Genomic DNA, 21,837 nt, shown 5'->3' with positions numbered 1-21,837 from the left:
GAATGCTGGGGATGAAACAATTCCCTAAAACCCAGCGATAATTGTGAGAATACCAACATCAATGGCCCGGAGAAGTCAGGCATGCATTAACAGTGAAGAACGGCATTTTGAACAATTTTTATAAACAACTTGTTCAATTGGGTTTTCGTGATTTTATTGCTGTTTTTTTCCTACAAACAAATGAGCGACAAGGTATCAACCTGATGTAACCACTCGTTTTTATGAAGCAATGGTTTTTGTCGCATAGACGAAGGTTAGTATCCTTAATGCATAGGCGGGTAACGCTTTTCACAGCAAATTTTCATTAATTATTAATTCGAAAACGAGCGCATTTTGGAATTTTTTTTATTAAGAAAAGTTGTTGCATATGGTGAGTTCTCTTACCAGTTTAATTTTGTGTACTCATTTCCATAACACCCTGTATAATAATAATAATAATAATAATAATAATAATAATAATAAATCTTTATTTGTGGTAAAAAGAACAACAACAAAAGACAAACACAAATTTACTTACTTATTTTTTGAATTCTACGTGAAATTCTGCGTAAAATGAGTAGCAAAACTTTAATATTGCTTCATAAATCAACGCGATATCGACCGTATCTGAATTAGAGACCGAAACATTGAAAAATTAAAAATTTCAAATTCGAACTATCCAACACCGATTTCGAAAAAAGTTGTGTAGTCTCAACACATAAGCAACATATCAACACTTCTAAGATCGTTTCCAGTGGATTTTGATTTTATTGAGAACAAATTCATACAGTTGCTGTATCAACTAAACTAAATTCAAAACGGGTGTCAAAACATACAAATTAAGTAGCAGAATAAAAATTTAAAAATTCCACATCTGGAGAGTTTAGAAAATGCTGATTAATATTATTAGGATTATTAAGGCGATTAGGAATGATAGATAATCCCCGGTGACTCGCTACCAGCATATGCAAAAACGATGTAAATGTGGGCACGACGAGTACCAAATTGTAGAATTGTCGCTCGTTCCATGATCAGTCGATGGGTGAATCACTCGAAACACGTTCCCAACGTCTAGAAGCCACTAAAATTAATTTCCCAATAGGTCCAACACCACAACAAAAATTTAACACGTACCTGTGACCATTACCTAAGAAGCGGCAAACTGGTCTGTCAACAAAAAATTCCTCATTGAGAAACAATGCGTCGTTAAAACGCACACTAGAGATTGTTGGCAAGGCGAGTGTACCAAAATAAATCAAAAAAAGGTGGTCGAAAAACCGGAATCTTCTTTATGGCACTTGTATCATGGTAACTCGATACAGGTAGGTCCGTTGGCGGTGAAATATTGCAGATGGGACTTTTACAGCTTTTAACAATGAAGACGTTGCCTTGACGGCAGGGTTGGGGAGATAAAGGTGACATTTTTTCAAGGATTTGTGACATTCCTTTCGAACTAGTCAAGGGAAATTAGATCGAAACTGACCGTAAAAAACAAATTATTTAAGTTTTGAAACTTGCCAGAAAAAATTACCAAAGGCATCAGGAATTAAATATAAAAAAATTCTCTCACTTAACATGGGAGCTTCATCCCTTAAAATTGGGGTAAACACCCCTAAAAATTGTTTTCCTCATTTATCTGCTAAACTTCGGAAGCATAGAGAGGCCAAAATACTTTTTTTTAAAGTCGCACTGTCAGAAAAAACAAACTTTAATGCAACCAGTAATACAACAGAAATTTCTATATTAGGGCACTAGAACGACTTTATTCTATGTTAATTTTGGGTTCAGAAGTCTCAAAAAGAATGGCGATTTTTGGTGTCGCAATAAAAAATCACCCTAATTTTAAGGGTTGAAGCACCCACATTAGGTGAGCGAACTTTTTTGTTGTTTAATTCCTGAAGCCGTAAGGATTCTTCCTGTCAACTTTAATAATTTGTTTGGATTTGAAACCTAATTTCCCCGAACTAAACTTTCTAAACGAGAATTTGATAAAACAATTGCATCATCACCAATCACCTACTTTCCGTGCAACAAAAGAAATGTTCTAAAATTAAAAGTGCTGATTCTGATTCAGCAATTACTTTTTGTAACAAAGAACGTGTTATTGCAATGCTTGCACGCGCTTTCAGGTATCATATTCGAGAAAAGGATCATTATAAAGTATTTTATCAAGAGAGCAGGTGCAGATATTTCCTCAGAAAGTAACTCTATATTTCTAACGCTTTGTCCGCGCGATATTTTATTTCTCCACGCCGCTAAATACAAATTGCAGTGAATTACATTCTGATTTGGAATCGTCCGGCTTTCGTTATGTACTTAACTCCTTTAAACGGTTTATATTTCTCTCCATACATGTCGAGTCTGTTGACTTTTAAACCACTTACTGCCAGTTGATTTATGGTAAAATGTACATTTATGGAAGGATTTATTTCTGCAGTATTTGATCCACTGGCTATAGAAACCTGTAATGACTCCATTTATAAAACAAACCAGACGTGGATAATGAACATACGCTGCCTCTGATGTTGGGCAACTTGGTCACGTCGATCCTCCCAATATCCCAATGCAAAATCTTCGAAACCGGATCAAAATTATACTTCCCTTGATTCGCCGTCAGGACACAATTCAGAATACATTTCGGCATCAACACTTCGATTTTCACGCCTTCAACGCTGCGTCCGAGCGTCTGTTTCGGACCAACTGTCAGATCTAAACGTCCCTGTTCCCCTGTCTTGATCGACAGGTTGTGACGGACGTAAATAGGAATCGCCACCACACTTTGACTGCTAATGTGGTACGAAATCAAACGAAAATTACCATCAGGAGGGATGAAAGACAACACTCGCTCGGCCTGGAAGGACGCAATGATCACATTGAAACCACTTTTTCGATACGCACCTCCCAGCGTTTGAACCTGACGCAGGGGTGGAAACTGACGTCGTCGAAAAGGCGAGGGTTCATAAACGAGAGGGTCAAGTCGGGCATTCCGCTCAGTTTGATGCAACAGTCGATCTAGGAGGAATGGGCATTTTTGAAGGGTTGGCACGGTTCGCCAGAAGAAAATTTTATTCGAAGGAAATTGCTCATGAAAACGAAAACCATTAATGTGTCAAATTTTATATCATCGTAGGTTGAATTACTTACATTTAAATTTATGTTTGAATAATTGCATTTTTTTTTATTTTTTAAATTTTTGATGGTTTATCTGGTTGAAACTTGATAACACTGTGTAACAAAATTTTACAAAAGTCATATTTATCTGATTTTTTTTGTTAATATAGTTGCAATTTGGCTTCTTTTAAAGAATATAAATACCATTTGTGTGAGTTGTCCCCAAGAAAAATAATAAATTTAATTGTTTCTCGCTTTGGAAAATTAGACTCGATAGGTAATTTCCACAGAAAAAAATTTGAACCCTTGACATTTGGAGATTTTAATGCCGAAATAGACTTTATACGCTTTCCAAAATTTCGTCGCGGAAATTATTTTGTGTTTCACTTATTTTATTGTTATTTTTGTTGTTACATAGTGTAATCGACAACAGAATATTTGCTGAGAACGGCACTTATGTCATACAACTCTAAAACCAAGACAACTGGGTAAAAATTCCACTAACGTAGTTAGCAAAATATTATAATACTGCGCCCCAAAATTAACGCAAACGTTAAAAATTTATTTTTTTAAGATGCATTTTTAAGCAATTTTGGCAATTTTTTCCACAAAATTAACACTTGTTGCAAAATAGTTGCAAAAAACAAAAGTGGGAATCGCTGTGATTTTTACCTCGAGTTTTTACAGTTGGCCTCGACAGAGTGTTTTACTTCATGATAACTAGATCAGTATTCTTCGTGGCTTATAGCATTTCTGACTTCTTACTTAACGATTTTTCGTCACATTTGTGTGAAATCAGTTAATGAAACTGTTTAGTTCTGAATGTATTGCAAAAGTTTAATATGCAATTTTAGATTGTCCTATCAATGTTCTATCAAATTGAAGTAATTGTAAGTTGGTGTGAATCGTCAATAATTTTTTTAAAGCCACTGGTAAAATTAATAAGCCGATTTTGCGTTAATTTTACTGGGTAGTTTACATAGTTAAAATCTCTAGAATGTGCGCCTTTTTCTCAACAATTTTCCAGTTTACTAAAGTTAATATACAGGGTGATTTTTTTTTAAACGGCAGGCGTTGTAGAATTTTTATTTATGAACCGATTTCAATAATTTAAAAAACAAATTAAATGGTTTTAAATTTTTTATAAACTGATGATTTTAAAAATTTTCTAAATGCCTTATTATCTTTTGGGCGATACTCAACTTTTTTATTTTAAATTGAAACCCATATATTTTTTTTCATAATTTGGAAGATATTAATTTTCTTGATTCAGAAATGTGTAATATGTTCTACTTTTACAAAAAATATTTTTTTAAAAATTTTCAAAATTGAAAAAAATAAGCAATAAAAGTTAATAAAATCTAGGTGCATGGTGTCAAATAAAAGAATGCCGTTATTGTAATGTCAAAAAGCAGTAAATAACAGAAAGGATTGGCAATTTTTTTGAAATTATTAATAACAAAAGACAATAATAATTACAAATAAAAAAAAACAACCACCTAATTTAAATAAAATACTGTTGAAACGCCATCCCGTTTTTTTCATTGCACAATTGACATCTACGAGAAATGCATTGAGCATTGTAGGGTGTAGCTCCATCTTGTTGAAAGAAAACTTGTTCTTTCTGTTATTTGCTGCTTTTTGACATTACAATAACGATATTGCGTTATTTGACACCTAGATTTTATTAACTTTTATTGCCTAAATTTTTTCATTTTTGATATTTTTTTTTTTAATATTTTTTGTAAAAGTAGAACATATTACACATTTTTGATTCAAGAAAATTAATATCTTCCAAATTATGAAAAAAAAAATGGGTGCCAATTTAAAATAAGAAAGTTGAGTATCGCCCAAAAGATACTAAAACATTTAGAAAAATTTTAAAATAATCAGATTATACTAAATTAAAAACCATTTAATTTGTTTTTTAAATTTTTGAAATCGGTTCATAAATAAAAATTCTACAACGCCTGCCGTTTTAAAAAAATCACCCTGTAGAAGTGAAAAATAGAAAATTCTACAATTTTCATAGCTGTAACACAAAAATTACAAAAATTACGAATTTTAGAACATTTTGCTTCCTCTTAAAAATTAAAATTTGCAAATATTGTGTTTTTTGCTCTACAATTTTGCAATTTGGTAGAATTAATACACGGCTCAAAAGTAGTAGTTTTCCCAAAGTTCATGCTGAAGCAAAACATTCCGAATTTAAACCAAAGGTGTCTAAATTTTTTGCTCCGCCTTAACAATTTCTAAAATTGGGTCTTTTGCTCTATAGTTTTGCAATTTGGTAGAGTCAACTGACGGCTCAAAAGTTGTGTTTCCCCCAATGTTATGACACTAAAATTACTAAAATTATTATAAAACTAGTTATGACATTTTGATAACCACGTTATTGCAATTTCTTATTTATCTGTCTTGATTTTAGACTTGTATGGCATAAATGCTTTTTACAGCAAACATGTTGTCGATTATAGAATTTTAAACGGCTAAGCCATCAAAAGTTTAAAAAAATAAGCAAAATTGAAATATCGATACATAAATTTTCATAATTTTTCAAAATGAATGTAATTCAACCTACAATGATTGAAAATTTGAATTTTTTTGAAAAAGGAGGAGATCTAGAATACATTGCTGCTTTTCGTTTTCATGAGCAATTTTTTTCGAATAAAATTCTCTTCCGTTGAACTGTGTTAGGGTGCGTTCTTACGTAGCCTTGGATCTCTGCAAATACTGTCGCTCCGGATTTATCAATAATTGCGTCTACTTCCTCAATTACATCGAAATATGCTTCGTTATTCGTGTATTTAACACCGGTGCGCCTCCAGGGAATATTAGAGAGTTGACCAGTGGGTAAGACTTCACTCACACTGTAAAAGAAGTGTTAAATTCGTCCAAATTCCGTCGTACCCACTTTGTTTTTCCAGTAACTGTGTTGGCTATCGTCCTAAGAATGTTAGGTGGTTTGATTAGTTCTTTCAAGATGTTACTTTCAGTGGCTAGAGGAAAACCATTGTCTAACATCTCATCTAAGAGCTAAAACACTTCTTTGTGATTTTTCCCTCAACTCTCACCTTCCTACCTCATAAATAACGACGTAGTTCTCTTTTATGATCGACTCGGTACAATCGGAGAAGTAGTCCTAAAAGCAACAATCAACTCGGGGGCTATTATTGCATTACATTGGGGCTTACTTGGAATGTGTCAACAACTCGATGCAAAAATTCAATAACAAACAGAGGTGGGATTTCCTCCATGCAGACTGCCACGAAGCTAACACCTCCTCTTTGCACTGAGATTAAGTAATGATGAGGTGTTGCAATCACGGGGGCTATATCATTGGGGTTGGCTCTCTGAGCCTCGAGATAATAGTCACATACCGAGCGAGAAATGACGCTGCGCCAGTGCTTTTCGAGGAAAACATCCCTGAAATGAGAAGTAGTGACTTTCAATTAATCGAAACGGATACTCACCCCGAGGAATTAATAATAAACAAACTGTGGATCATGTTTGAGGTTAGGGTTTGCAACGTCACATTTTTTGACAAGTGACATTTCGGATTCTACTCCAGTTGTGTTTTTTCGTTTTTATTGGTTTAATTTTCCACTAGACTTAACTGTAGGAGCGTGTATTATTGGTTGCCTATCATTAAATGTCATGGAAACGTAAATTGATATTTTTCTGATTTTTTTAGTCTTTGGTGGTCTTTGGCCTCCGTTGCGTCACCAGAGGAAGTTGAGAAGTTAAGAACTTCATTTGATGCTGTTTGGTGTTGGTGAAATGAATTAGCAACAAATTTATGGAATCTCGTTGGATTTTTTTTACGCTGGTAAACTGAAAATTGTTTAAATTACGGCTTTAAAATGCTTTATTTCCAGAGATTATTACTAAGAAACTCGGTCTATGGATGATGATGGTTCTGGCAGAATCCCAATAAGCTCGAGTGGATGTCACCACGTCCTACTTCAACATGAAGTAACTGAACATGTTCCAACAGCAGCCTAGTTATGATCAAATGGCTAGAATGGAATGAACCACCAGTGCAAGTTGCAAATCAGATTGTACCAGTAGCACCTGTTACTTCGCTTACGGTAAATTTTTATCGAAAATAGGAATTTTTGCTTTATTTATTTACCGTAGTTTCAGATGTTCGAAAAGCGCTTGTCATCGCTCAACGTTAAAAGAGTCTGCAAGTTGTTGTCAAAGCTGAAGAGATCTCTCATTTGATGCTGCTAGAGTACAGTAAAGTGATACAAGGTGCTGTTTTACTACGACGTGGATGAGCTGAAAAAGGTAAAATTAAAACTGGTAGGAGTCATTTTGTTCATTTTCTTTTCTCTCCATTCATGGTTCTCATCTTTATCTTTATCTGTTGTAGACAAAATGGTTCAGTTTAACTATGAGCTCAAATTTGAAGATTGTTTATGTTCTTTGAGTATTATGGCGCTTGTGTAGTCAAATCTGTTCATAGTCTGACTCCCTCCTTTTCTTCTATACTTGTATATTGAAAGCATATTGTTTCAGCTAGAACATGCCAAACAGGTGGTGTTTGTTGGAAGCGCAAGTGAAGTATAAAGGTAGCATGAAACTTTGGGGGCTTATGAAAGTTAAACAAGTTTGTTGTAGGTACAGTGCAAGCTTACAGAACTAGTGTTTCTTTTCTGAATTTGTGTTTTGCCGCTTTGTTGATGCGCCCTTCAGGTCACTAGGAAATGGCGAATTGGAGAAGATGTAGCCTCCAAGAGATTTATCATCATGGCGTGAAACCCTTCATATGTATCTCAGTGTCACAGGTAAAAGTTGTTCCATTGTTAAGTGGTTTTTATAGTGACTTTTCTCTGTTTAATGAGTTTTTTATTTTTTTTTGTTAGGGAAAGTTCTGGTTAACTTCCAAAGGTCGCTTGAAACAAGAAATGATGTCGAGAGTGCGTCTACAAGCAACAAAGTGCTGATGATACAGTCGAGTTCACGCTGATGACAACATGCAATACAAGGTTTGTCTTAACCAATCACTTGACTGTGGATTTATCTCATTTTTCAGATGTTGAAGGACTATGAAGCTGCAAATATGGAAATCTACCCCACCTAGAAATACCATTTTTACCGCAACAAAGGAGTGAGTGGATTTGAGCGCTAATATGACATTTCCATCAAAATTACCAGGTAAACAAGTCTTAATATTCATTTTGTGGAGTCACAACGTCTCTAATAATTAGATGATGTACCATTTTACGCAATTGAACATTTATTAAAGGATTTTTATTATAGGCAACCAACAATACACGTTTTTTGTGGTGCTTTACATTGGCGCGGCTAACTTCTCTTGCTTAAATTGCTTGCTTTTGATTGGTGGATTTGAACTTGGTAAATTCTTTGTTGTGATTGGCTGTGAATTGTTGGTTGCCTACATTTAGGCATTGCTCGAAATATTTTTCTTTCATTGGTGAAAATTCCAGATGAAAGTGAGGGCAGCGGAGAATCCAGATTCCCAAAGCCAACGCCTCCTGGATGAAGAGTTGCTCAGTTTCACTCTCTCATATGCCCGCCCAACTTCAGTGGATCAGAGGAGTCCAAGTCGGCATCTTCACAGTCACACGGAAACCATCTACAAGGCATCTAGGATGTTTGAAGCCATCCTCGCGAAGGTGGAGAAGCTCCCCAAGAAAGAAGCGGCTGCCCGTGCTACCTCACCATGTAATAAATTGTAAAATTTGTTGTAGTTTTTTTTTACATGAATAAAAAAAATTTTAAATTATTTAATTTTTTTTACACAATTTTAAGTTATGAGATTCTGTAAAAATTAAGCAAAAATTTATGAAGTGACGCTATCTACACGCGGGTGGCGAAAGTTAAAAATATTTATAGTAAATTGTCATTGACAAAAATTTTAGAATTCTTAAAAATTTTAATTTTTCAAAAATTATATTTCAACTTTTAAAAAATTAAAAATGGTGGCGCCATCTATCAATGAGTAGCAAAAGCTCAAAATTGTCATTAAAGAAAACTGTAAAACGTCAATAATATAATAGACACGAAAGTGTCTATTATATTATTAACATTATAAATAATAGACACTGTCTATTATTATTATATCTCTCATATTAACATCACAAAGAATAGACACTTTCTTATTGAAGCTTGTCGGATAGTGGAGGTTGGGGTCCGGTCCCCACCACCCTTTCCCCATTTTTTTAAGCACTCTTTTATAGTTTTGGAGGAGTCAAGTGTTCGGGAGAGGTAACAATTAGCGCCATCTATTATCGACTTTATTAATTAACCAGGTACAAAAATTAATTCAAATTTTAACAATTTTCAATAGTTTCTTGCCGCGGTTTTGACGAAGAACACCAACTGCTGCGAACGACGAACTCCTCTACAGAGTGGCACACTCCAGGTCCAAGTTCTCAAAGCAAAAAACAAGTTTTTGAGACACTGAAACAAAATACATGAATTAGAATTAATTTATGGACTTTTTGGGAACATTTTTCAATTACTTGATTCAGTGGCTCGCGAGAGACAAATTGCGACTCATTTCAGATTAAAAAAATGTGACAAAAACGCGAATTTTGGCAATTTCAAATTGACAAAAGCGAAGTTAGCGATTGAAACTAAAAACAGCGATAGAGCGATGCGAAAAAAAGGGACAAGGGCGCAAATTAGAGGGTTTTAAGTTTAGCAACGCGAAGTTAGCGATTTAGACTAAAAACAGCGACAGAGCGATGCGAAAAAAAGGGACAACGGCGCGAATTTGAGGTTTTTAAGTCTAGAAACGCGAAGTTAGCAATTTAGACTAAAAACAGCGATAGAGCGATGCGAAAAAAAGGGACAACGGCGCGAATTCGAGGGTTTTAAGTTTAGAAACGCGAAGTTAGCAATTTAGACTAAAAACAGCGATAGAGCGATGCGAAAAAAAGGGACAAGGGCGCAAATTAGAGGGTTTTAAGTTTAGCAACGCGAAGTTAGCGATTTATACTAAAAACAGCGACAGAGCGATGCGAAAAAAAGGGACAAGGGCGCGAATTTGAGGTTTTTAAATTTACAAACGCGAAGTTAGCGATTTAGACTAAAAACAGCGACAGAACGATGCGAAAAAAAACGGACAAGGGCGCGAATTTGAGGTTTTTAAGTTTAGAAACGCGAAGTTAGCAATTTAGACTAAAAACAGCGATAGAGCGATGCGAAAAAAAGGGACAAGGGCGCGAATTCGAGGGTTTTAAGTTTAGAAACGCGAAGTTAGCGATTTAGACTAAAAACAGCGACAGAGCGATGCGAAAAAAAGGAACAAGGGCGCGAATTTGAGGTTTTTAAGTTTAGAAACGCGAAGTTAGCGATTTAGACTAAAAACAGCGATAGAGCGATGCGAAAAAAAGGGACAAGGGCGCGAATTCGAGGGTTTTAAGTTTAGAAACGCGAAGTTAGCGATTTAGACTAAAAACAGCGATAGAGCGATGCGAAAAAAAGGAACAAGGGCGCGAATTTGAGGTTTTTAAATTTACAAACGCGAAGTTAGCGATTTAGACTAAAAACAGCGATAGAGCGATGCGAAAAAAAGGGACAAGAGCGCGAATTCGAGGGTTTTAAGTTTAGAAACGCGAAGTTAGCGAATTAGACTAAAAACAGCGACAGAGCGATGCGAAAAAAAGGAACAAGGGCGCGAATTTGAGGTTTTTAAATTTACAAACGCGAAGTTAGCGATTTAGACTAAAAACAGCGATAGAGCGATGCGAAAAAAAGGGACAAGGGCGCGAATTTGAGGTTTTTAAGTTTAGAAACGCGAAGTTAGCGATTTAGACTAAAAACAGCGATAGAGCGATGCGAAAAAAAGGGACAAGGGCGCGAATTCGAGGGTTTTAAGTTTAGAAACGCGAAGTTAGCGATTTAGACTAAAAACAGCGATAGAGCGATGCGAAAAAAAGGGACAAGGGCGCGAATTTGAGGTTTTTAAGTTTACAAACGCGAACTTAGTGATTTAGACCAAAAACGGCGACAGAGCGAAGCAAAAAAAAGGGATGAGAGCGCGAATTTGAGAATTTTAAGTTTACAAACGCGAAGTTAGCAATTTAGACTAAAAACAGCGACAAGACGATACAAAAAAAAGAGACTAGGGCGTGAATTTCGGCAATTCATACAAGATCAAAGAGTTTAGCCAACCGGCTCACCTCAGTTTCACAGCTATCCATCATCCAGGCATTTTCAAGAGTTCGCCAGATCTAAAAAATAAAACTATGAACACACTAAACTTTCAAAAGCGAAACAAACCTTCTACCGACACAATTTCGAGCCTAGGAGTGCCACCGCTTCTTTCTTCTTCTTCTTCTTCTGTCCAAATCAACTCATGAAGTTTCCAACACGTTGCACGGCATAATGAAGATGGATGAATAGAGAAATTCAATAGAAATGGTGGACAGAATGAATTTTAGTGTATCAAAGTCAACCCCCGCGAACACAAGCACCGTAGGAGATTTTGGTGAACCCAAAATTAACTCGGCCCTCGGTTTCAGACAAAGCCTATCCCGTGGGTGAGCATTTTGACCAAGGTATCCCGTAAAGTGCGTCTACACTCCTAGACAATGCTAACATAATCATTTTATAAATAAAAAAAGTTTTAAACCTATACTGACTGCAACTATGTTAGTTTTGTGAAGAAGGGCAGTTGTGTTTCTACCGACAACTAACTTAAACTCCCGCTCCTAGCTCAGTGTCCTAAGCCGCCTACAGATAAAGTTCGAGCCTGATTTCTTAATTGTGTTGGTATAGCTAATACACTGTCTCAAGTTCTCAAGTCTAATCAAAATAAAAAAAAAGGGAAATTCAAAATTTGATAGAGATCTAATTTATAGAAAACATAGTAATTAAAGATTTCTGAAGCAATCTGAATCTGGAATAAAACTTCCGGTTATTGGGATCAGCAAATAGAAAAAAAACGCTTACCATTGTTTAGCATCTTTTTTCTCTCCAACAACTGAACCCCTGCTACTTCCATCTTGAAAACAACTTTAGCTGAGGCTATCCACCCACCATCGATTAACTCTTGCCAATTTGTCCATCAATGCAGTTGGTCATTCCCACTCCACTCATCGAAGGTAATCTGAAACAAGACCGTTTGAATTATTAAATAATAAACTATAGTCGAAATTTTGTAATTTTGGTTTATCTCTAGTCACTATTTTACCAATAGAGTTCTAATTGAAAGTCTAATTCACTTTGCTACATTATTCTATTCTGTTAATGTTTTTCAGTAGTCAGACCAGAAACGTCCACACAAGTCCAAAGATTTACATTTACAGTTAAAACAAATGTTAATGATTACGTAATTATCCAAAATGAAAAAAAATGAAATGTGTTCTTACAAATGTGTACTTAGCAATCACTGCTGTTTTATTTCCGAGAAATTGATGCAGAACCAACCATTTTCTAGAGCACTAAAATCACAAATGTCATTTTTTTTAAATGCATCAAAATGCCTAAAAGTCAAAGTCGATAGTAGGCACAATTTCTGGTAGGCACAAAAATACGTAATTCACTGAACCAATCAGAAGCAAGTATTTTTGCCGATTGTACAAGTCCAGTGGAAATTTATTTTGACAATTTGGAGGAAAATTCAAACTTTGTCATAGCAATAACTTGAAATTTGAAAGTTTAATGTCGTCCTTCGAGTTTAAAAACAAAAATTAAAAGAAATGTGCAAATTACCCAATCAAGAACGCTGAATTTTCACGATTTCCATCAACAACAACCAAAACGGCGGAAATCATATTTGTATCTGAAGAAACGCAACACAAAAGTTTCCAAATGATGAATTTCTCATTGCGAAAAAATCCTCCATGTGGCCGTTGAGACGTCTATTCTGTACTCTTCTCTTCCCTGAAAACATTCAAAAATCACTAGCAAGAATACAAAAAAATCTGCGACTTTAAAACAACCAATCAAAAGAATAAATTTTTGGCCATATTTAAGTTTAGTAAAATTTGAATAACATGGAGTGGACAGTTTGACAAACAAAAAATCAAAGAAGTGCAAATTACTCTCATAACAAAAGATGAAATTTTCTATCCAAAAACGTTCTTGTATAAGAAGTGATACTGTGGTCAAAACGGCCCAACCTTCCGCGTGATTGTTGATCCAGACTGCATCCAGGAAACGTCTGAACCACGAGACTTCACGAAAACCATAAAAGTTCTCAGATTAAGCTCATCCGCATTGGTAAACTGGAAAAATTGAAAAGTTACCCAAGTCTGCTGAACTCTAAGACCAGACCAGACATCCAAGATTTTGAGAGACGTTTTTATAATTCTTCAGTTCCTTTCTGCGTAGTTAAGGGTGCAATTGCATCTAAATGTTTTATCTTATGTTTTAAACACAGAAAGGGGCTGAAGAATTATAAAAACGTCACTCAAATCTTAGATGCCTGTCTGGTCTAGGCTAGAACAAACAAGTGGAATCGCGGCTTGCTTACATAACATGTTTATAATATATTTGGTAATTACCAGAGAGAACAAATAAATAATGTCTCACCCAGCCAGAAGCAGCAACTAGTTCTCATTTTCCTAAAGTTCTATAAACATAATAAAAATCTATCTTTGCAGTGATGCCAGTTTTAATCAATCAAATCAAATAAGTCAAAAAATGCTCTACTGCAGTGCGATATCCTAAAAAAATTACTCGCTCAAAAATTTCTGCCGTTTGTTAAAAGTCATCTTGGCATTCTAATAGAGCAATGGACTGGTTAAAAGCGAAAATCGACAAACTCCAAAATTTAGATTTATAACAAATTGAACTAATTAAAATATGATTGCGGAAGTAAAAGTTGGCTCATTTCGGTTGGTTGTAGCTAGTTTCAATTCTTGTTCATAGTTTGATTGTGTTTGTCTGTAAGACAACATCAAACCATCAACAGAGACAGTACAGTACAAGTAGCAACAAACTTTTCATTTTTAAAAACTCACCCTGTCTCTTCACTTTGCAGCTATGATGATGATTCTTCACTTCTTGATAGAAAGTCAAAATCTCCTTGCTTAGTAAAAAAAGAAGTTCGTTCGCTGCATGATTGGTGGCTTGCTGAACCGGTTGTAAAAGCCGGAACTTGTTTTTTTTTACTCCAAATAGTTCCACAACTTCTCTTTCCTGAAAGATTTAAAAATTAGTTAAAAACCGTCTGCAATAAACATCAGATTTCCCGTTTTTATACAACAAACAAAAGAAATTATTGTAACAACTCAAATCCACAAGAAAACGCCAAGTAATAAAACGATTTTGAAACAACAACAAAACCGTGATAATCCATTATTCAATATTAGACAAAAAACGGAAATTAACTAAATTACATCTTGTGCAGTTGCGTAACTTTAATAAACACGTCGCAAAGACCCCGTGTGTACAATTTCAAGAACACAACACAACTTCCATTATCTCTATTGAAGTAAGAATTATTATTGTTTAATTCTGATTACAAAAAGAAAAAATGGGTTTTTACTTTTACCAATAACTTGTGTTCCATTTCCAAGAAGTTGATACTAAAAGACAACCGCAGCCTCTTTTACTCTCTTTGCCTTTTTCCAGCCACTTTCCAGAAAGAACTATGAAATCACAAATGTCAAATGTCATTTTTTTAAATTCATCAAAATGTCTAAATGTCGTTGAGTAGGCACAATTACTGGTAGGCACGAAAACACAAATTCACTCAACCAATCAGATGCAAGCATTTTTGTCCATTGTACAAGTCCAGTGGAAATTTATTTTGACAACTTAGAGAATTCAAAATTGAAATTCATGTAACTTTTATTCCAAGGAAAAAGAAACAATCCTCAAATTAAACCATATAATTAATGTAAATAAAACTATAAATATAATCAAATTTATCGGAACCTAAAATGCATAATACACAAAGTAGACAATTACATAATTGAGACCTACGTTATCAGATGCTAAAATAATCTGTATATACATACAAAGTCACAAATCTTCACCCTTCCGCGTCCTTTCTATTCTCATCCTCCTCCTCTTCTTCCCAGTCATCCATAAGTTTGTGCACTGTTTCCCCCGCAACCTTCTCCTTCTCCTTCTGATCCGACTGTTGCGAATCCGTGTCCTCCCAATCATCAAGTATCGAAATCTTCGTCGAACTCGCTTCTTGCGGCTGCTCTTTACTGTCCTGCGATGACTGCGAATTCTCATCGTTAAACTGACTAGTTGAAGTATCACTCTGCAGTAACTCTTGTTCGCCGCTTGTCTCTTCAGGGGTTTTGTCATCTTCAGTACATTCGTCGACCAACTCCTCGCCTATTTCTATCAACTCAGCCTTTGGCGGATCCTCGGAGTGCTTCTCTTCGTAAGACAGAGGAGCCGGCGGTTCCTCTTCTTTAATCTCGGCGGTTGTTGGGGGTGTTGGGGGTGCTGGGGGCGATGGTGGTTGAACGTCCTCAGGAGGTTGTTCAGGTTCAATGGGAGTTTCAATGGGAGCTTCAGGAAGCGGTTCTGGCTCAGGCTCTTCGACCACCATCGCCTCAGACTCCTTCTCTAATTCAATTTTCTCTTCTTGTTTCTCGGGCTCTTCTGGGGGCGGCATCACCTAAAAGTCGCGTTAAAAAAGTCACAAAGCTGCTTTTACTACCTCATCTGGAGGAGTTTCCTCGACGGGGTCCTTCCCCATCTCTTGTTCCGGTTCTCTTTCCGCCTCTTCTTCTTCTTTGTGTTCAACAGAAACAATCGGCAATTCTTCCTGCGGTGTTTCTTCCACCGGAACTTCCTGTGGAGTTGGTGGCACCAAAGGCGAAGTAAACTCGAGTTGCTCCCCTTGTGTTAAACTTTCGATCAAAGATTCGTTGCGCATTACCACCGATTCACTCTCCTTCTCTTGTTCCTGATTCTGCTCCTTTTCAATCGGGAGGACCGGCTTGTTCTCCTCTTCATACAACGTCTCCTGTTTGAGCTCCTGGTGACTTTCAATCTCCCTCTGGATCATCTCAATCGATTCAATGTGAGTTTCCTGCGGGTTCACCACCACTTGGTTCGCCGTCGACGTTATCGTAGCACCATTTCTTATCTCTAGCAGCCCCTGGGAATTGACCATGATGTTACCCTGAAACTTGGGGTTATTACCTGCACACCTTCCCATTCACCTCACCTGAGACGTGATAAACTGATCCTGTTGACCATCAACTGGGTGACTATACAAGACGACAATATTCGAGTTGTCATTATTGATCTCTTCTTGATTATCTCCATAGTCGTGATCAGTCAACACCATCACCAACTCGTCTGTTGATCCAATATCACCAGAAGAAAGCATTGATTGGGTGATAACCCCATCGCTGCTGATGACTTCGTTCTGGTTTTGTGCGAAAGATTCTCGCCCTGTTAGCTCAGGGAGGATGAATTCCGGTTGCTCGTTTTGATCGTTGCTGAAGTTTGACTGGTTTGACTGCAAAAAGATCTGTTGGTTGTCGTTCAAAACGACAATATCCACCAATCCGAGACTCGTCGCGATGCCTGTGGCGACGTTATTCAACGCTTCGGCTTCAGAACTTGGCTCTAGACTCAGTTGTTGGTGGCGCGGGTGCTGCTCTTGGCGGTCTTGGACTTTCACGTTGGAGAGGATGTTCACCTGCAACGCAAAGTTAGAAGTGACGGCGACTCTTATAACGAATTGCCAGGGGTTAATATGCCTCCAAAATAGCATACACCAGATTTTAAAAATAACTGATTTCACCTGATTTTGTATGATTTCCTAGTGATTTCTTCTGATTTCCTCGTGATTTCCCCCGATTTACTAGTAATTTCCCCTGATTTCCTAGTGATTTCCCCTGACTGCCTCTGATTTCCTCGTGATTTCCCCTGATTTCCTAACGATTTACTCTGATTTCCTAGTGATTTTACCTGATTTACTCTGATTTTCTCGTGATTTCCCCTGATTTACTCTGAATTACTAGTGATTTACTCTGATTTCCTAGTGATTTCCCCTGATTGTCTCTAATTTCCCCCGATTTCCTAGTAATTTCCCCTAATTTCCTAGTAATTTACTGATTTCCTAGTGATTTCCCCTAATTTCCTAGTGATTTACTCTGATTTCCTAGTGATTTCCCCTGATTTTCTAGTAATTTATTCTGATTTCCTCTGATTCCCTAATGATTTCCCCTGATTTCCTAGTGATTTACTCTGATTTCCCGATTTAATAATAATTTTCCTGTAATTTCCCATGATTTCCTAGTGATTTATTCTCATTTCCTAGTGATTTCCCCTGATTGCCTCTAATTTCCTCGTGATTTCCCCTGATTTCCTAATGATTTACTCTAATTTCCTAGTGATTTAACCTGATTTACTCTGATTTTCTCGTGATTTCCCCTTATTTACTCTGAATTACTAGTGATTTACTCTGATTTCCTAGTGATTTCCCCTGATTGTCTCTAATTTCCCCCGATTTCCTAGTAATTTCCCCTGATTTCCTAGTGATTTCCCCTAATTTCCTAGTGATTTACTCTGATTTCCTCGTGATTTCCCCTGATTGCCTCTGATTTTCTCGTGATTTCCCCTGATGTGCTCTGATTTCCCCTGATTTTCAAGTAATTTATTCTAATTTCCTATGATTCCCTAATGATTTCCCATGATTTCCTAGTGATTTACTCTGATTTCCCCTGATTTACTAGTGATTTTCACTGACTGCCTCTGATTCCCTCGTGATTTCACCTGATTTCCCGATTTAATAATAATTTTCTTGTAATTTCCCATGATTTCCTAGTGATTTATTCTCATTTCCTCGTGATTTCCCCTGATTGCCTCTAACTTCCTCGTGATTTCCCCTGATTTCTTAGTGATTTACTCTAATTTCCTAGTGATTTAACCTGATTTACTCTGATTTTCTCGTGATTTCCCCTTATTTACTCTGAATTACTAGTGATTTACTCTGATTTCCTAGTGATTTCCCCTGATTGTCTCTAATTTCCCCCGATTTCCTAGTAATTTCCCTTGATTTCCTAGTAATTTACTGATTTCCTAGTGATTTCCCCTAATTTCCTAGTGATTTAGTCTGATTTCCTCGTGATTTCCCCTGATTGCCTCTGATTTTCTCGTGATTTCCCCTGATGTGCTCTGATTTCCCCTGATTTTCAAGTAATTTATTCTAATTTCCTCTGATTCCCTAATGATTTCCCCTGATTTCCTAGTGATTTACTCTGATTTCCCCTGATTTACTAGTGATTTCCACTGACTGCCTCTGATTCCCTCGTGATTTCACCTGATTTCCCGATTTAATAATGATTTTCCTGTAATTTCCCATGATTTCCTAGTGATTTATTCTCATTTCCTCGTGATTTCCCCTGATTGCCTCTAATTTCCTCGTGATTTCCTAGTGATTTACTCTAATTTCCTTGTGATTTACTCTGATTTCCTAGTGATTTAACCTGATTTCCTAGTGATTTACTCTGATTTCCTAGTAATTTCCCCTGATTGCCTCTGATTTTCTCGTGATTTCCTAATGATTTATTGCGATTTCCTGGTGATTTCACCTGATTTACTCTGATTTCCTCGGCTTTCCCCGGATTTACTCAGATTTACTAGTGATTTCCCCTGATTGCCTCTAATTTCCCCTGATTTCCCAGTAATTTCTCCTGATTTCCGAGTAATTTACTGATTTCCTTTTGATTTCCCCTGATTTCCTAGTAATTTAGTCTAATTTCCTTCAATATACAAATACACCGATTTCCTAGAAGGGCCAACCCCTTGCAAATTACCTTCTTGGAGGGGTGAGAATCCGAGTCCGCGATGATCTCCGGAAGAATGTACTCGTCCTTGCAACCGTCGTCATCTTCGAACTCTTCCAAGTCGTCCACTTCGTCGATACTCACGATTCCATCCCTCAAGCCTTCGTTTTTATGTTGACTTCTAACATGAGAGAACAAGTTGACACCCGATTGGAACCTCTTGGTGCAGTACTGGCAGTCGTAGTTGCTCTTGGTGGACTTCCCGGTGTGTCCTGTGATCTGTACATGACTGGTGAGAGTGGCTTGAGAGGTGAAGGCCAATTTGCACTCCACGCACTGAGTCTCATTCTTATCGTGGCGGAGTTTATGCCTCGCGAGAATATTGGCAGACAGTGCGATAAAGGGGCATTTATCGCACTTCGGAAAATTGTAATTAGGTGGGGGCTTCATTCCGTGTTTCGTATACAAGTGGTACATCAACAGATTGTGCTTGTTGCATCGATGCCCGCAGTATTTACACAGTTTAGGATCGAATTTCTCATTATGAACATCCGTCATGTGTTTCCGGTACAAATAATACAAGATAAACTCCACCGGTTCGTCTTCAGTGCTGCAGCGATCGCAACTCCACGGAGCCTTCCCGACTTTCGAAGCCTCCACCTTCTGGATCTCCGTCACTTTCAACCTGGGGGTTTTATCAGCCTTCGCCTCCGTTTTGTTCTTCGCCATGATCTTCAGTCGGATATTCTTGTTCTTCTTCACGAGCTGAGGATATTTTTTCAGGATTTCCGTGACGATCTTCTCGTGGTTGAGTTCCCCGCCTGTTTTCCCATCCGTGGCAATGCTGATGGTAGTCTTACTCTCCGGTTCTTCAAACCGCAGCTTCTTCGCCATGCCTTTGGTTTTCTGCTCCGCTTTTCGTTTGGAGCCGCTTTCCAATTCCAACTCCTCGATCTCCACGTCTTGACTCAACCCGGATCTTATCTTCTGCTCTTTAACGTAGTTCTTCATTTCCTCCATGTCCAAAGTGGGACTCGCGCGTTTTTTGGAAGGTGCAGGAGTGCGATTCGCGTTTGGTATGTGTCTAAGATCGTCGAAGGAAGTTGTGGCTCTCTGCTCTTCTTCTTGGGTCAGGAGAGGTTTGCTCGTGTACGAAATTCCTTCGAAGTTGGTGTCCATCGGGTTCAAAGGAGGGAGATCGTCTTCAGGCCATTCGAATCTCGTCGGTTTCGGAGTGTTGTCAGGAACTGAGAGAGGATCAACGGCGGAGTTCCATTTAGGTTCTGAGTAACTCATTTGGGAGACGGAATGGGGGTGGGATGGCGGAGTTGGAATACTTTTGCGCTTCCAGACGGGGAGTTTTCGGCCAGGAAGGGGCGCGGGCAAGTCTGAGTGGTGGCTGGGCTTCGGGGGCTGCTTTTTTGCTAAAAAACAAGTGAGTGAAGTCAGGTTAAGCTATCTTAACTTGTAGACTTACCTGGCGTGCTGTGCACGAAAGGGCTGTCGATATGTTTCTTCTTAATACTCTTAGCAGCCCCCATGGGTTGTTTCTGAGCGTCCAGCAGTTTAGTAAGTATGGTAATGTTCATAATCTGTGCAGTTTTGTACAATCTATCAAAAATAGACAAATGAAACTCCAACATTCCAGTATACATGAAGTTAACAATGGGCACTATAACATCCGCCTGCAGATCTGAGGGCATCATGATAACATTCTCTTCTAAAGTACAAGTCTGTTCAAGAAACTGAAAGTATTCAGTACAAGCATTCATAACAAGTCTATGAACTTTCAATTGGACGTTTCCTTCAAACTGTAGAGTCATGTCGCAGTAGTCTGTCTTGCTAAAGAACATCTGAAGACGCTGAAGAAAAAAAATCCCCCAATTGTCCACTCGAACTTGTTTTGTGTTGTCACCCATGTTTGCATATAACCTCATAATCTCCTCACTTCCACTTTGGGGCAAACAGCACGAAGACGCGTCTGGGGCTGATCTAAAAACAACAATTAGTAATCCCTGTCGACTTTTCCAAAATAAAAAAAGCGAATCCGCTGCTCACATTGCCGTAACACGACCTGTTTTGAAAGGTCCAATCATGGGGGCTGTCGGGTTATTTAGGCCGGTTTTTACACCAACATGATTAGCATTTTCGGATTTGTAATGTTTTTAATTCAAATTTACTGACCTTTTCCTTATATTGAAAATATTAGCTCCATCTCTACAGACGCATAAACATATTGGAGGTGCAATACTACTCCTTTGTATTCGTAGGTGGCGTACAAGTCGAAAAAACGCGCGAAATTCAAATTTGACAACACTAAAATATACGAAAAGTTAAGTTTCTCGCCCAAAATAACAACGAAAAGGATAGTTGAAAGCGAAAAACTTGGTACAATTTAGTTTATGCACGATTGGCTTTGTTTTTTGTGGTTGTGCTCAAACTGTACCTTCATTAAAATGAAGAAACATAGATCAATGTTTAATTACAGGTAGTGGCCGAGAGATGGAGACGTGACAAGTACAAAAAAATAAAATTAAGTAATACCAACAATACAGAGAGTTTCTAGGTAAAATTACATCTTAGAGTCTTTTTATAAGCTTCCTTTATTTCTTACACACGAAAACTACGTGTTTACAGCAAAAGTTTGAATTTCCCGCAATGTGCCCGCTCCCAATTGGTCCATTATAAGGTTGGTAGCACTAGCGGCGCGTCTTCAGACATGATGCGCTCAACTTTTTTTTAAATCGTCTAAAATGAGCAAAAAATGTGAAATTGTGCAGTTTTTGTGCGCAGCAAGTGTTTCTCAATAGTCATTCTTCAATCTGAGAGGTAATTCTGGTGTCGCCGACATTTTTTTGGATGGATATTGGTAAGTGCAAGTTTTTGAAAAAATTAGGTTAGAAACGACTCCAAATTTTCGAAATCCGATGAAAATGTTTAAAATGTGCTCGGAGCCTCTTGAATTGGGTTAATCATGACCATAATTGTGTTCAAATAAAAAACACGTTGCGCAGTGTACCAACTGTGCGGATTTTCAGTCCCACCAACATCA

The 21,837-nt window shown here is 37.3% G+C and overlaps 3 protein-coding genes and 2 long non-coding RNA genes across 15 annotated transcripts; 1 reads left to right on the top strand and 4 right to left on the bottom strand.

Moving 5' to 3' along the window:
- Window positions 1-462: 462 nt before the first annotated feature.
- Window positions 463-2,044, bottom strand: LOC148175682 (uncharacterized). 2 transcript variants are annotated; one of them, XR_015769972.1, is made up of 2 exons: window positions 1,114-2,044; window positions 463-1,060 (listed from the first exon to the last, which is right to left on the bottom strand). It is a non-coding gene; the product is annotated as an uncharacterized LOC148175682 (long non-coding RNA). The 2 variants fall into 2 exon arrangements; XR_015769973.1 differs by having other exon boundaries at window positions 463-1,050.
- A 145-nt stretch (window positions 2,045-2,189) lies between these two features.
- Window positions 2,190-6,661, bottom strand: cm (AP-3 complex subunit carmine). The gene is made up of 8 exons (XM_088034332.1): window positions 6,564-6,661; window positions 6,285-6,516; window positions 6,173-6,232; window positions 6,005-6,126; window positions 5,801-5,960; window positions 2,878-2,991; window positions 2,492-2,830; window positions 2,190-2,441 (listed from the first exon to the last, which is right to left on the bottom strand). Exons 1-8 carry the CDS (start codon window positions 6,596-6,598, stop codon window positions 2,256-2,258), a joined length of 1,248 nt encoding a protein of 415 aa, XP_087890458.1. The 5' UTR covers window positions 6,599-6,661; the 3' UTR covers window positions 2,190-2,255.
- Window positions 6,662-6,726: 65 nt separating this feature from the next.
- On the top strand, window positions 6,727-8,845 carry LOC148175680 (uncharacterized). Of its 4 annotated transcripts, none has more exons than XR_015769945.1 (7): window positions 6,727-6,919; window positions 6,969-7,181; window positions 7,237-7,383; window positions 7,615-7,667; window positions 7,717-7,883; window positions 7,962-8,084; window positions 8,132-8,252. It is a non-coding gene; the product is annotated as an uncharacterized LOC148175680 (long non-coding RNA). The 4 variants fall into 4 exon arrangements; XR_015769943.1 differs by having other exon boundaries at window positions 7,231-7,383; XR_015769944.1 differs by having other exon boundaries at window positions 7,231-7,383; window positions 7,469-7,667.
- Window positions 8,846-9,339: 494 nt separating this feature from the next.
- Window positions 9,340-14,719, bottom strand: LOC148175679 (uncharacterized). 6 transcript variants are annotated; one of them, XM_088034610.1, is made up of 8 exons: window positions 14,564-14,719; window positions 14,037-14,214; window positions 12,784-12,954; window positions 12,441-12,512; window positions 12,022-12,178; window positions 11,350-11,968; window positions 11,250-11,300; window positions 9,340-9,522 (listed from the first exon to the last, which is right to left on the bottom strand). In XM_088034610.1, the coding sequence occupies exons 1-3, from the start codon at window positions 14,585-14,587 to the stop codon at window positions 12,842-12,844; spliced, it is 315 nt and encodes a 104-aa protein (XP_087890736.1). In that variant the 5' UTR covers window positions 14,588-14,719; the 3' UTR covers window positions 9,340-9,522; window positions 11,250-11,300; window positions 11,350-11,968; window positions 12,022-12,178; window positions 12,441-12,512; window positions 12,784-12,841. The 6 variants fall into 6 exon arrangements, 5 of the variants coding, with proteins under 5 accessions (XP_087890736.1, XP_087890735.1, XP_087890737.1 ...); XM_088034609.1 differs by lacking the exon at window positions 12,441-12,512; XM_088034611.1 differs by lacking the exon at window positions 12,441-12,512 and having other exon boundaries at window positions 11,357-11,968.
- Window positions 14,720-14,894: 175 nt separating this feature from the next.
- LOC148175678 (uncharacterized) lies at window positions 14,895-21,054 on the bottom strand. Of its 2 annotated transcripts, none has more exons than XM_088034163.1 (6): window positions 20,970-21,054; window positions 20,263-20,777; window positions 18,816-20,209; window positions 16,214-16,693; window positions 15,701-16,168; window positions 14,895-15,658 (listed from the first exon to the last, which is right to left on the bottom strand). In XM_088034163.1, the coding sequence occupies exons 2-6, from the start codon at window positions 20,720-20,722 to the stop codon at window positions 15,053-15,055; spliced, it is 3,408 nt and encodes a 1,135-aa protein (XP_087890289.1). In that variant the 5' UTR covers window positions 20,723-20,777; window positions 20,970-21,054; the 3' UTR covers window positions 14,895-15,052. The 2 variants fall into 2 exon arrangements, with proteins under 2 accessions (XP_087890289.1, XP_087890288.1); XM_088034162.1 differs by lacking the exon at window positions 20,970-21,054 and adding an exon at window positions 20,844-20,941.
- Window positions 21,055-21,837: the final 783 nt, after the last annotated feature.

The sequence above is a fragment of the Gnatocerus cornutus genome, chromosome 4 (genome assembly GCF_029298725.1).
Source record: "Gnatocerus cornutus isolate USDA-ARS CGAHR chromosome 4, icGnaCorn1.1, whole genome shotgun sequence".
Classification (NCBI taxonomy): domain Eukaryota; kingdom Metazoa; phylum Arthropoda; class Insecta; order Coleoptera; family Tenebrionidae; genus Gnatocerus; species Gnatocerus cornutus.
The sequence above is the reverse complement of the archived record's forward strand: the minus strand, read 5'-3'. Positions and strand labels throughout refer to the sequence as shown.